This window comes from Podarcis liolepis (genome assembly GCF_965112155.1).
Source record: "Podarcis liolepis genome assembly, chromosome: 4".
Taxonomy (NCBI): Eukaryota; Metazoa; Chordata; class Lepidosauria; order Squamata; family Lacertidae; genus Podarcis; species Podarcis liolepis.
In genome coordinates this window covers 33,165,603-33,180,106 of record NC_139558.1, presented here as the reverse complement: position 1 = coordinate 33,180,106, position 14,504 = coordinate 33,165,603, and the positions used below count along the sequence as shown (strand labels likewise).

The window sequence follows — 14,504 nt, the reverse complement described above, 5'->3', positions numbered from 1 at the left end:
GGGCAGGCAGCCAGATACACTTGCCCCAGGCCTTGGAGGAATAAGCTGGCCAGAGGGCTGGGGGAAGGGAGCTAGACCCTGCCAGGGACTGACTGCTTTTTTGTTTCAGTTTATAACTTTATTCTAACAAGACCCGCACCCTGGGCCTCAGACAAGCTCCCCACAGGCCTGCCTAAAACCTAGCCATCTGATGGCACTCTGCCTGTGGAAACTAAATCAATTCCGAGTTTGCTATTGTAAGTGACACATTCTTTGGAGGGGTGAAAACGAGAGTGACTGGCTCTGTGTCAAGCACTGGAAGAGATCACTTCTCACTCATGTGGTTCCATCAAACTCAGCAACCCTCCCTGAGTCATTTCCCTCCTCTGCAAAGCCTGTTTCTTCTCATTCCTCTTTGGCTTGTGATGCCAATGAACTCATTTAAGCCTTTTTGAAATGTCACATGCAGAGTAAGGTTTGAGAAATGTTTTCAATACATCTGTGTTACTAGGAATCAAAAGGTGCAAATGTCAGTACATTGTCAATGCATAACCCTTTGTGACTGAAGAATTAGGACCATTGATCATTACTAGTATCCAAAGCCATCCTTTTTCTACAAAGCCCAGCAGATTAAGCCCAACTTCCTACCCACCCCGAAATATGCATAATTCCTACCCACTCCGCTATGCATAATTAGGAAATGTGTCAAAATAAAAAAATTCCTTCCAGTAGCACCTTAAAGACCAACTAAGTTAGTTCTTGGTATGAGCTTTTGTGTGCATGCACACTTCTTCAGCTCATACCAAGAACTAACTTAGTTGGTCTTTAAGGTGCTACTGGAAGGAATTTTTTTTATTTTGACTATGGCAGACCCACACGGCTACCTATCTGTAATAAGAAATGTGTCTGTACCTTTCCAACCTGCACACTAGATATGCCCCAATACTGCTGGATTTCATACACAGGCATAACATTTGACTAGAAAGAAGAGCAGGATGGATGGAGCAACAAGCCGCCACCATGGTGCAGTCATCTACTTTAAAAACTGCTGCTGAAACATAAGCAGGTTTGGGGCTTGAGGAGCCATGGGCCACTCCAAAAACCTTATTCCCAGACTGCGCCACTCTTCTCTTTTCCCAACCCATTGCCAGGAGGTTTGCTTCTCTGCCATGTTCACAGATACACAGCCCTTCCCAACTCTTAAAAAGAAGTATTTCAAAGATACTTGCCCAAAACTCATGGAAAAGTGCCCTATTCAGGACTTCTCTTCCATACACAATAAGGAGGAGAGCAGAGCAATGCTTAATGTTCCCAGTGACACCTGTGTCCATCCTGACCCAGCATCCTGCTTGGGTTGGAAGGAGAACATCTGCAGCAGGGAGCCTGCTGTTCTTATTGAAGTTCCACATGCAATTTAGGATCAATTTAGTTTATCAAATGGGGGACACATGGAGAGCCAGGGGGTATGATTCAGGGGCGGGGACAGACAGTGTATTCCCTCCTCTCCCTCACACAATTCTAATCACATGAGGGACCTGAACAGCCAAATAAGGCTCAGATAACAACTGTGAACAAGCTAAAAAGTATTACCAATCAACTTTGGGAGGTATATAAAATGAAAAAAAATACAGAGAGGTATGGGAGAACACCGGGAAATGTTTCTTGGCCGATACCATGATTGACTATAGGATTAAGTTGGACACAAACCCACAAGTATGTTTTTATCAGCAATATTTGCTTCTCTTCAAATCAGTGAAAACTGATGTGTCCAAAGAGAGTTCCCTGTGATACCTTCATTGAACTTTACATATGTTTTTAGTGTAGATGCCTCCTAATTTTTGCCATTGCCCTAATTTAGTTTCCTAACCCAATACAAAGCTACTACAAAAGGAGTCAAGTAGCCAGTGACCTCTAAATGAATTGAGGTCCAACAAACCATAGTAATAGCCAAGCAAAATGAGCAGCAGATGATGTATGCAGAAATCAGAGTTTCAAATATAATAATATTTCATCACCTTTAAAATAACTTTTCAACTAGGCTGTGTAACGCCAGGAGCTTCAAAACAGTAAAAGGCCATGGGAACCAGTTCTCATTAAAGATTTACCTCAAAGCTTGAGGTTGGCTTTTTATAGAACTGCGGCTGAATAATGTAATAGCAACAGCAGCACTTCTCATGGCATACTTGGTTTATCCTGAGTCCTGACTCCACTTGAGCTAGCCAGATTATCATTATATCTATCAAAAAGTTATCTGATAGTATAAACTGACAAAGCCCTGATTCAGTTCAGCTGGTAACATCTTTCAGTCACAGGAAGACAGAAGGGAATCACATCCTAACCGTTAACTAGGCTGAAAACAATCCATGACAGTTCAGGCAGCCGAAACCAGAATTTGTTGTTGATTTTTGGAAAATCAGCCTAAATTTGCAAGTTCATAAAATGGGTCTGTGCCACTGGGACTTGGACGTTCCTAGCAATACTCCTTCAAAAGATTTTGCAAGGCAGGTCAGGAGAGTGGGTCAGAAATGCAGAGCTGTGAGGGCAGGTATTTACAACGAAGCTGCATACAATATATTATTTTCTTAATAACTTCAAAAACGTTTTATAGGGACTGCTCTTGTGGTGCTGGTGGGATTTACCTGGCAGCATCTTCCTCAAGTAGCAGTTTCACAAACTGTCTGGGAATGTGTAGGGAGAGCACACTCTCTGCCATTTGTTCCAAGATCCGAAGGTGGTTCCCATCCGTGGTGGGGAAGCGATACATCCGACAAATGGCCCCTCCAAACACTAAAATGTTAAAAGACATAATTTGCTACCAGATAATACAAACTCCGTTCCTCTAACACCAAAGTTGTTAAGTGGCTCAGAGATCACAAATGGCCTATTACACCAAAACATACAAAAGATTAATGTAACAGCATTGCACTTAGTTAACTCCCTGCCCCCACCCAATGCACATATTCAAACAACCACAGCAAAAGCAGAAATTGAGGTTTGATCAATTCTTGAATCACTTTTCCATATACTGCATTTTTTTATTTTAAAAATGTGCATTAAAAATGTTATAGACATGTATATTTGGGTTACAAAGCAGATGCCCAACAGCTTTATAATGAGCTTTTCGGGACCACACTTTTGCAGGCAATCCTGATCCCACAACCCAAGCTTCATCCACGTGACGTGGCCTGGACTTTTCTCCTGCACACAATCACATAAATTGTGTGGCTGTTTGTTTCCAAGTAGAGTCTTAGCTTCCCAGTACTGATGTCCAAGGAGAGTGCTACCATAATAATAGATATTGGTGAAAGGAAGCCTTTATTAGCAACAGCATAGATGATGCTAGATAAGCGTTTGGATGAGTAATGCTCTGTGTCCAACAAACACTGAAAAATAAGCAATTCTGTTTAGTTTGCCACTCTGCAGCAAGCCACTCAGAATGAGTTCACATGACGAAGTTATATAGAAAAGAGTCTCAATGGAGTATGTATACGGACACACACACAATTATTTTGTTGCATCATTCTTACAAGTACATCCCCAGCTGATGAAACATGGCTGAAGACAGATGTGATATGGAAAGGGAGCTCACAGCACAACCCTCCACCTATCTTAGGCAGCTGGGCTGCAGGGCAGTTTGCCTCCTCCTATGGCTGGGAAACAAAACAAGCAGGGAGAGGCACAAAAGGATTTATCAGCATTCCATCTGCTGGTTACAACAGAAACAGCTGTGGATATATCTTTCTAGAAGAGACCTGGAAGTGTCTTCCCAGTGTTGTGAGCTGCCTCTGTCTTCAGCCAGTGATACAACGGTGGTCAAGATCCAAAGGTTTATGTGCATTTGCTAGGGCAGCCTTCCCTAGTCTGGTGCCCTCCAAATGCTTTGGACTGCAACTCCCATAATCCTCAACTACTGACCTGCTAACTGGGACTAAAGGGCATTGTAGTCCAAAAGCAGTTTAGGGAAGGCTGCTCTAAGGACTTCCCTTCCTCCTCCTGCAGCTCTTTGTGAATGTGGGCTGCCATGTGCTTCTAACAGAAGCCCTTCCAGAGACGTGTTTCATACAGCACATGGCACTGCAACTGTGAGCAAAAAACTGGCATGTCTCCCTGTGTATGCAGAGAAGCACTTAAGCGACACACAAATACGCTTTTTCTAGATCACACAGCATATCAACTGTTGCCACTGAAAACTAACTTTTGCTTCCAGTGATGTTTTTTTGGGGGAAACCTTGCAAGACATTTTGCATCAAAAACTTTATGCTACAACTCTGCTAGTACTGCTTGCTTCTATCATCTATCTATCTATCTATCTATCTATCTATCATTTTATGAAAATTTCAACCCAGTGTGCAGCAGCTGTGAAGAATTCACTGCAAGGGATCATGAAGAAAGGACAGTTCTGGTTGCCTCATCTCAAAAAAGATATTGTAGAGTGTGGAAAGGTTCAGGAAAGGGCATCCAAAATGATAAAGGACAGAGCAATTCCCTTATAAGGAGAGACGCTGGGCTATTTAGCTTAGGGAAAAGGCTTGTATGAGGCGACATGGCAGAAGTTCATAAAATTATTCATGGCATAGTGGATCGAGAAAATGTTTTCTCTTTCTCGTAACCCTGGAATTCATAGACATCCAATGCAGCTGAATGCTGGAAGATATTAAGGCAGTGATGGCCACCTATCTATATGGCTTTAAAAGAAGATTAAGCAATTCATGCCGGAGAGGGCTATTGATGGCTACCAGCCATGATTGCTCTGCTCTGCTCAGTTGGAGCTGAACAAAATAACACAACACGATGGCCAATAACAATGGCACTAAACACTATATTAGTCCAATACAAATGATCAGAAATTGCAACCAAAGTCTCTAATGCTTCTGAATACCAGTTGCTGGAAATCGTAGGAGGGGAGAGGGCTCTCGTGCCTGGGTCCTGCTTGCAGGTTTCCCACTGGCCTCTGGTTTGCCACTGTGAGAATAGGATACTGTACCAGAAGGGCCATTGGTTTGACCCAGAACGCTCATCTTATGTTCTTAGGCTCTTAAATTCAGATCAGGAGTGCACCCCTGTCCCCATCTACTTATATGCATGTCATCAAGATGACACATCAGTTAAAACAAATGCAGATACACCCAATTCCTTTAATGCAGTCAAGATTGTGACTCAGCATACATTTGAAGATTAGGAAGTCATTTGCTGGAACACTGAGCTATATGGGATCCACTTACCGGATTTTAACAACACGTCTTTCCGTAATGAAGCATATTTCGATCGGATTCCTAAAGATTCTGTTAAACTTTCATCAACTGACAGCACAGTCTGAAGAAAATGAGAATAGTATTAATACACAAAACGCAATGCTTCATCACTGACTTTTTAAAAAATACAGTGGTGCCTCGCAAGACGAAAATAATCCGTTCCGCGAGTCTCTTTGTCTAGCGGTTTTTTCGTCTTGCGAAGCAAGCCCATTAGCGGCTTAGCGCTATTAGCGGTTTAGCGGCTATTAAAGGCTTAGTGGCTAAAAGGCTATTAGCGGCTTAGCGGCTTAGAAAAAGGGGGGGCGAAAAAAATCGCAAGACTCGCAAGACGTTTTCGTCTTGCGAAGCAAGCCCATAGGGAAATTCGTCTTGCGAAGCGCATCGAAAAACGGAAAACCCTTTTGTCTAGCGGGTTTTTTTGTCTTGCGAGGCATTCGTCTTGCGGGGCACCACTGTAAAATGTACTGAGCTATAGAGGACTGTTTACTTCTGAGACATTTTCAATAATACCTGCTATCAGATAAATGTGTAGCATTCAGGGATGTTTTACATGCAGCTACAGCATAAAGAAACCCTGAGCTATATTTGTGTATATTCTGCCACCTGTCAGTGTGATAATCCCCAGTGGAATTCATGGACTCTCTCTCTCTAGTCTTGACCAATGAGAAAAATAAAAATTGACAACAAGATACACGCTTCTGAAATTATTGTTCCACAATGGGATACCCATCAGCATGGAATAAAATCCCAGATATACTTCCTGATATTACAGTGGCACAACTACTGCAATCATGGGACTGGTTGCTGTGCTATGTACAGTATGCTTGCCCCCTGAAAGCTTGCACCCAAGTAAGGTCTGAACAGCCCCATGGGTTAAAAGAACAGCAACACAGTGTGAATTGTCCTTGAGGATGGTTGGGGGAAGTTGTGAAAGAAGATGGTGAGGAGATCATCAATCACATCTTTTATTTCCAGCATTGTCTTGAGAAGGAGGGCAAGATATTCACTCACCCTTCCATTGATGGTGTCAGGAGACCTGGTAACTGGAGGCCTTTGGTCTGTTTTTTCTTCCACTTGCCATCCTATGACTGTAATGTTACCAACACGATCACTTTCAGCAGATCTGCAACACACACATCATTGCTGCGATCCATCAGCTAGGACTACTGATTGGTTGCTGTTGCACATACTATGCCAACTGGCTATAGACCCCAATTCTTACAGCTTCCTCTGTCGTTAACTCTTTCTAGCTACATAAATGGAGACTCAAACAAAAAGATCAGGATCCAACACTGCTATATAAAAATATTAAAATATAAGAAAGATGCTAAATGCATGGATATGTGTAGCCTTGGGTATTTTGTAACCTCTTGCGATCCAAGGTTGGGTAAAATCATTCTCTCAACCCTTGGAGCTTATAGTACTAGTTTTGTAGTGCTTTACAGGCCTTACAGAAGCAAAATACACAGGTCCATGCCCCAAGGTGTTTACAGTACGCATTTCAAATACAGGGCAGGCAACAAAGGGGAAAACAGGAGAGACATGTAATGGAGAAGGGATACTAGCAAATGCAGTTGCATCTGCTTTGGCATTAAGCCAAAGGCCTAAGACAAAATTCAAAAAAATAAATGTGATGTTGAGGTTGAAGTACAGAAGGACACTTCTGAAAACTTATATGCATGTATGTAATTGACTTTGCCAGATGCAATTTCCTCGTCATTGTGATCTATGAAAGCTCTGCCAAACAGAATCGCTACCAATGTTTTGCATTTACATCTTTATATTCCTTCAGAATCTGGGAGCTGGCTTACTGATGCACATTTAAATTAGCTTTTCTGACATGCCCTGAAATTGGCTTTCATTTCTAAGTATAAACAAAACACAAAAACCCACAGAACTTATTAAAGTGCAAGATTTGGAACACATACAACTGTGAAGAATGAGGTTTTAGAAGATTAAAATAATACTTTATATCAATGGTGTAACACATGAAAAAGACTCCTGAGGTTACTTGTTGGTGTTCAAGTCTCTGTTTTTATGCTAGGTGGGGAAGATCACAAAACAAATATTCTACTTTACCAAAGTTCTACTAACAAGAATTACCAGAAAGCCTCTGCCCTGTGCAAGATTTGTGCTGAACATTAAATTGTCTTACAGTCACTCGGGATGAGAGGAAACTTTGAAGTTCCAATATTTATTTCATTACAACACAAAATTTTAAAAAGGTCTCATTGAGCATTCATAGCCCTAAAAGCCTGGACACTTCACTTTCTGAACTGGGGTGCAATAAAGGACCCCAGTTTAAACAGCATTAATCATGCAGTTAAATGGCCTAGTTTTCCAATAGTACACACTGATGTGGAAGCCTGATTCTTTTCAAATGAACAAAAATGGAGCACAAACCTTAGTGTTAAATGCAACCTATGGTTCCTCTCCTTAAGTAACTGCTTTACAGTGAACATCACAGAACCCAATAGATACATCTGGAAAAGACAAGTAACGTCAACGCAGAGGACATTTTAATCCTAAACTAATAACGTTTCTAATTTCTATTTACAAAGCTCATTCCTATGGCTTCAAGGTGATGTCTGAAACCAAAGCCTCTCACTTTCTCTGGCTCAGTACTGACATCGTGCCAGAATACAGAATGCACTAGCAATACTTTAGAATGATAGCTTGACTTTCCAAAGCCTGCAAGACTCGAATCACAATTTAGAGTGGCTTGTCTGCCTTCATTTTCTATCAGTGCAGTATTCAGGTTCATAAGTTCACTTCTGTCTCTAGGATTCAACAGTCTTCAGAGACAGAACAATGGCTGAAATGTCAAAAGCAGGGCTTTGGGATTATGCTTTGCTAGACGATTACATACATACCATATTTTATCAATTCAGACATCACACCAAGCCTTGGCTAGTTTTATAAACTACAATTTGGCAGTGTGTGTGTGAGAGAGAGAAACTACAAGCATGATTAATCAGTTGGACCCACAGATTCCCACTCTCCATCAGAGGAAGGGAATCATTGGATACAGCCCAGAATGAGCATCTTCAAGCACATGTTTAGAATGCTCAGTTAACAATACCATCTCCTAAGGCGTTGTGGGGTGGGGAGAGACCTTTTCCAACCTAAGGGCCAAATTCCTTCACAGGCAACTTTCCAGGCACCACATACCTGTAGTGGGCGGAGCCAGGGGCAAAATAGTGGGTGGCGCAACAGATATGACTCTTACTTAGTACAGTGGCCTACATTTTAGCCTCACAAAAATGTCTACACAAACCCCTCTCTCCACCCTCAATCCAGGCAAGCAAGAGGATTTGTCACAGTTCAAGGACACATTCCAGCCAAGCAAAAGCACACGAAGGAGGCCTAAAAGCAGGGCTAGTGACGGATGTGATGTGGAGGAGAGGCATGGCCTGCAGACACTCCTGAGGGCTCGATGGAGAGGGCTGGATTTGGCCCTCAGGCCTCAGGTTCCTGATCCCAGCACTTAGGCAGCAATCCTAACTCCATTTAGCCAGGAGTAAGCCCTGCAGAATTCAACAGGACTTACTTCTGAATAGATAAGGTTAGGATTAGACCGTTAGTGCTGGCCTCCAAGGGGGAGAAGAGGCAGTGTACCTCAGACCAAAGGCATATGCAACATTTTGTTTACACTGAACATGAATGACAGAGAAGACATTTGGTGAATCGGACTTACAGTTCCCTGAGATCTATCTTTAACATCATATACAGAAAGTTTTATTTGTGTCATCTGGTTAATAAGAGAGTCTTGAAAAAAGGCAATACTGCTTAGAAAGATAGGGTTGCTTGTTCCCTGCAATTAAAAAAAAAAGGAGAGAAAAAGTTACGTTTGGATAACTTGGTATCAGCTAAGACTAACTGGTGGTGCTGTGGCTGGCGCAGCGGGTAATGTAGTATTACGTACCTCAATAATCTCTGTCTGAGCATGCTTTGTCCAGAACGCCTGAGGTGGTGTAGTTACACTCACTGCTACAAAACTATTTGGCTTTCTATCTAGCGATGGGGTAAGGAGCTCGCTGCAAGCTATAGGAAAGAAACAATACGGCTTACACACCATGTCACGCAAATATATGCAAAGTATAAAGGGGAAGGGAATGCCCATTTTTCACTTGTCTGCCTCAGTGGCACAGTGTGGGAAAGGGCCACAGGGCGGTTGCCCCAGACACAAAATGGTTAAGGGTGCAAAATTTCAACACCCAGTGCTGCCTCAATACAGCTATGGGTTCGGTCACTGGGCTCCCTTGAAAACGGCTTCTCCATGTGACCTCTCCGGACAACGGAACTACTCACCTAAACTGAATTCTAAGATTGGCTCATCCGGATCTTGGCTGTTACCTGCAAAGTACAAAGACTAGCATAAGCTTATAAAGATATACAGATTAAGTCAATTTGCTCCTTTTAAAATTGTCTTACACTCCCATAAGGAAGCAAGGACAATTTAGGGGTAAATAAAGTAAAAAGTAAACACTTATTCAAATAACTATGTAAATAGTTCACCTAGAACTTCAATCTTATGTATCTCAAATAGTAGGTAAACTCTCTCTCTCTCTCTCTCTCTCTCTCTCTCTCTCTCTCTCTCACACACACACACACACACACACACTTACTTCAAAGCACTTCCAGAATGAATGAGAAAAGGCCTAACAGTGTTCAAAGAAAAATGATCAAAGATCATATTAAGCATATAAAAGCATTTGGTCATGCATGAAATTTGGTCTGGATGAAGGACCAATCTACAGCTTCTGAAGCAAAATTGTTCATTCAAAAATTTTAAGGCAATGCTATGGGAAGAACTGACAATGGTACAAAAGTTCATAACGACATAAATTCAGTGTTGACTGGTCTCTTTTTTCTGTCTCTTGAACACTTTTCTGTCTCTCATTTATGTTGTTGTTGTTTAGTCGTTTAGTCATGTCCGCCTCTTCATGACCCCATGGACCAGAGCACGCCAGGCACTTCTGTCTTCCACTGCCTCCCGCAGCTTGGGCAAACTCATGCCCTTCTCCTTGTGCCCTCAGTCTTTCCCAAAATCAGGGTCTTTTCCAGGGAGTCTTCTCTTCTCATGAGGTGGCCAAAGTATTGGCGCCTCAGCTTCAGGATCTGTCCTTCCAGTGCGCACTCAGAGCGGATTTCCTTCAGAATGGATAGATTTGATCTTCTTGCAGTCCATGGTACTCTCAAGAGTCTCCTCCAGCACCATAATTCAAAAGCATCAATTCTTCGGCGATCAGCCTTCTTTATGGCCCAGCTCTCACTTCCACTCACTTCTCTTATTTATACTGCTCCCAAATCTACTATCCTCCCAACTGTCCTTGTATCGTGCCCGCTGCTTATAACATGGGGAAAAGATACAAATATAACAGTGTGTGTGTTCCCAAATTAATCTTTTCATTAGCAGCACTGGGTACAGGGGGGAGGGGACTGTCTAAAAAAATTGAATTTCAAACAGAAAAGCAAGACAAATTAAGAATTCAATACAACCATGAGGACACAGGTAGGAAGAAAAGATACTAACCTGCCAAAGACAAATCTAACATGTCAGTCGTGACATCAATAGTTGAGGCCCGCTGCACAGTGCGGGATTTTGCACCATGGCGGGGGCTGCTATCTTTTGCTGACATGTTGTCATGGGGAAGACGCCTCTTTTCACTGTTTGATCACAGCAAAGCCTTGATGAAGGACCAAAATAGAGTGTCGTCTTCACTTGCAGCCCTTATGACAGCAGGCTAAGGCAGAATGAAAACAAAACACAATCTGAAATAAGATCCAAACTAGGTTTGTTTAAATGCTGATTTTAACAGCAAAGGCTCAAATTATTTTAATGGTAGCATTAAAGAAGAATTAATTTACCATTTTAACAGGAGACCATTTGCTTCAGCAGACCTCACCATATATTTTAGATGCTTTCAAAATGATAATAGTTTCTCAGGGTTCACAATTATGAGGAGGCCTGCAAGCACATTCAGAAAAACACACAAGCCTGCTTCAGACCTTTACCCTAAAAACATGAAGGTTGAGGGTTGAGTAGACATGTCTGGTGCCACTCACCTTCTCCCCTCTGAGGATCCCTCCATAGGTGTTTTCCCCTTATGTGTCCAGGCTGAAATGTCAGAAGAGGGCTATGTTCTAATCTACATAACCTGAAGCTGCCTATGTCAATGAAAAACACCCACTTAGTAAGAGTCTTGAGTCTCGGCTGCAGTCAAAGAATTTGCACAAAGTACTACATGGTTTTGCTCCAGACAAGCAGGCGGTGTCACACACATTGACTATGTTCAGACCATGTTGAGCAAACTCAAATGCTCCATTCTTCTGCCACAGCTTTAGGAAGATCAGAAGCTTCCACCTCCGTTTTAGATTAATCACAGTTTAGTGTAACGTCCAACCCTTACATGGTGGTTTATCTTTAGCGTTTGTTGAAACGAGCCAAAAGCATAAACTATGTTTTCAAGCTGGCTTATTTAAACAATAGTAAAGATTAACCAATAGGGACGCGGGTGGCACTGTGTGTTAAACCATTGAGCCTAGGGCTTGCTGATCAGAAGGTTGGAAGTTCGAATCCCCACAACGGGGTGATTTCCCGTTGCTCAGTCCCAGCTCCTGCCAACCTAGCAGTTCGAAAGCATGTCAAAGTGCAAGTAGATAAATGAGTACCGCTCCGGCGGGAAGGTAAACGGCGTTTCCGTGTGCTGCTCTGGTTTGCCAGAAGCGGCTTAGTCATGCTGGCCACATGACCCGGAAACTGTATGCTGGCTCCCTTGGCCAATAAAGCGAGATGAGTGCCGCAACCCCAGAATCGGCCACGACTGGACCTAATGGTCAGGGGTCCCTTTACTTTTACCTTTAAAGATTAACCACACATTTGTTTGGGATTGGATGTTATGCCAGGCTGTGGTTAATCAAAAACTTATGTAAAATATTCCGAACTCCTCTTTGTGGCTGCACCAGAAGAGATAGAGGAAGGAGCATGCCAGGCCTAGGCTCATATTTGTTAATGTTAAACCATGGTGTCACATCCAAGCAAGACCAATGGTGACCTACGGATCTAAATGTCTGTCTCAGTATCCATTCATGTGTTTGATCATCCCTATGGAAGAAATCAGTATTGTGTTGGGTGAGCCACACCCTGGAGCAGCCTTGGCCAATATGTTGTCCCTCGTTTTGGATCACAGCTCCCACCGTCTCTGACGTTGGTCATATTGGCTGTAGCTGATGGAAGTTATAGTCAAAACACCATCTGGAGGTCACCAAGTTGAGCAAGTTATAATCTCTAAAAAGTCGTCGTCCCCCCCCCCCCACACACAAAAAACCAATTTCAACAAAGATTTACAAGATTTAAATGTGATTAAAATTCCAGGTCTCACCCACTTGAATTCTTGAGTTATGATTCAGCTTACAAGAAGCTCCCTATTGTAGTAAATTTTCATAATGTGTGTGACATTTTGCACCAAACATCTTTTTACTTACAGCGGGCTGTTGTTTTCTTGGGTGAGAGCATGGTATTTTGCATTTCTTAAAGGCAGCTTTATTGTCCCATCTGGAAAAAAAACCACACAATGAATTACTGAGTCTGAGCATTCAAAATTGATATTGATTTTTAAATACACGTGTCTATTTAGTCTTCCAATCATATCACATGCCTTTATCGCTGTGAGCTTAACTGCCGTTATAGCATCAGGTGTGAAATTGGGGTTTTCAAAGAGATTCAGTTATATGCATTTAGAAGAGGACAAATTTAGAGCCATTCTGTTTTTTGTTTTTGTTTTTTTTAAAGGCACAAAGTGTAAGAAGTAACTATAATAAATGTTCATAAAATATAGCATTCCCTTGCATATATTAAGGATGAGGTTTCTGAATTATACCATGAGTTCCCACCATTCTGAACTATTTCCCTCGCTGATGGAAGGCACTTCATGTCAAAGAGGCCACGTGAGTGTCAAGTGACGGGAATGGATCCAGTAATGGATTTTTAGTCTCTTCTGCACAATAGCGGTTTTCTCCTGGCACACTGTTGTGCTCTGGCACATAGTTTGGGTATTTCTGTTCTAATTAATACTATTATAAACTATTTGCCCAGAATAAAATATTTTGCTTACACCACTATCACAACAGAACGATTTCCCACCATAACAAATTGCCTCCTTGGCAAATGAGATGCTTTCACTCCAGCATAGATCCAGAATATGAGTTATTCTCACCAGATGGATGGAGATTTTAAATAAATAGGAGGAGGAGGAGGAGGAGGAGGAGGAGGAGGAGGAGGAGGAGGAGAAGAAACTATTGAAATAGCTAGCTTTTAAAACAGAAATATATTTTAAACATGACCAAAGACACGGTAATTAAAGAACATTTAAGGTGCTTCATTCTTTTGTGCAACTTTCCAGCCGTGCATTTGTTTTAAACTGCCAGAATTAAAAGTTATGTGGCGCTGTGGGTTAAACCACAGAGCCTAGGACTTGCTGATCAGAAGGTTGGCAGTTTGAATACCCGTGACAGGGTGAGCTCCCATTGCTCGGTCTCTGCTCCTGCCAACCTAGCAGTTCGAAAGCACGTCAAAGTGCAAGTAGATAAATAGGTACCGCTCCAACAGGAAGGTAAACGGCGTTTCTGTGCGCTGCTCTGGTTCGCCAGAAGCAGCTTAGTCAGGCTGGCCACATGACCCAGAAGCTGTACACCGGCTCCCTCGGCCAGTAAAGCGAGATGAGCGCCGCAACCCCAAAGTCGGTCACGACTGGACCTAATGGTCAGGGGTCCCCTTACCTTTACCTTTACTCAGCCTCTGCTGCCACAAACTATCGGGGAATTCACAGAATCCAGCTATGAAGAAATACTTTGTAGAAATCTTAAGGGAAGCCAAGTCATTTTAAAATAGACCAGTCTCATTCTTCAAGGAAGTGTTGCATTTCTGTAGCTCAGATTAAGGTTTAAGTCATGGCATCCATGACTGGGAATGGGGAACCTCAACACCAGGGACCAAATGTGGCCCCCAGGCCTCTCTGTACCTGGCCCTTGGAACTCTCCCAGGTCACACCCTTCACTGCTTATGCTTCTCAACCTGTTTTTGCCTGGCTGGAATGTGTCCTCAGACACCTCCAGCTTCTCTGGATAGAGGGTACTAAGTGATGTAGGAGCTAGCCTCCTGTACAAAGGCTATATATATATATATATATATATATATATATATATGCAGGTTTTGGTGTCTTCGGATGTCTTCCCGTGTAAGAGTTGGGGTGTCTAGGCGACGTTTCGACG

General features: G+C 42.5%; 1 protein-coding gene across 33 annotated transcripts in view; it reads right to left on the bottom strand.

Moving 5' to 3' along the window:
- INPP4A (inositol polyphosphate-4-phosphatase type I A) overlaps nt 1–14,504 on the bottom strand; it is a 100,287-nt gene that overhangs the window by 41,160 nt on the left and 44,623 nt on the right. For all 33 annotated transcript variants that reach the window (XR_014525771.1, XM_083501676.1, XM_083501653.1 and 30 more), the window contains exons 3-11: nt 12,720–12,789; nt 10,768–10,978; nt 9,543–9,587; nt 9,157–9,275; nt 8,929–9,045; nt 7,635–7,714; nt 6,243–6,354; nt 5,202–5,292; nt 2,619–2,766 (exon numbers count right to left, since the gene is read on the bottom strand). Coding sequence is in view for 32 of the 33 variants with exons in the window: in XM_083501676.1 (XP_083357802.1) it covers nt 2,619–2,766; nt 5,202–5,292; nt 6,243–6,354; nt 7,635–7,714; nt 8,929–9,045; nt 9,157–9,275; nt 9,543–9,587; nt 10,768–10,873 (818 nt within the window). In the remaining variant the exon portion in view is untranslated. The remainder of the gene's footprint in view (nt 1–2,618; nt 2,767–5,201; nt 5,293–6,242; nt 6,355–7,634; nt 7,715–8,928; nt 9,046–9,156; nt 9,276–9,542; nt 9,588–10,767; nt 10,979–12,719; nt 12,790–14,504) is intronic.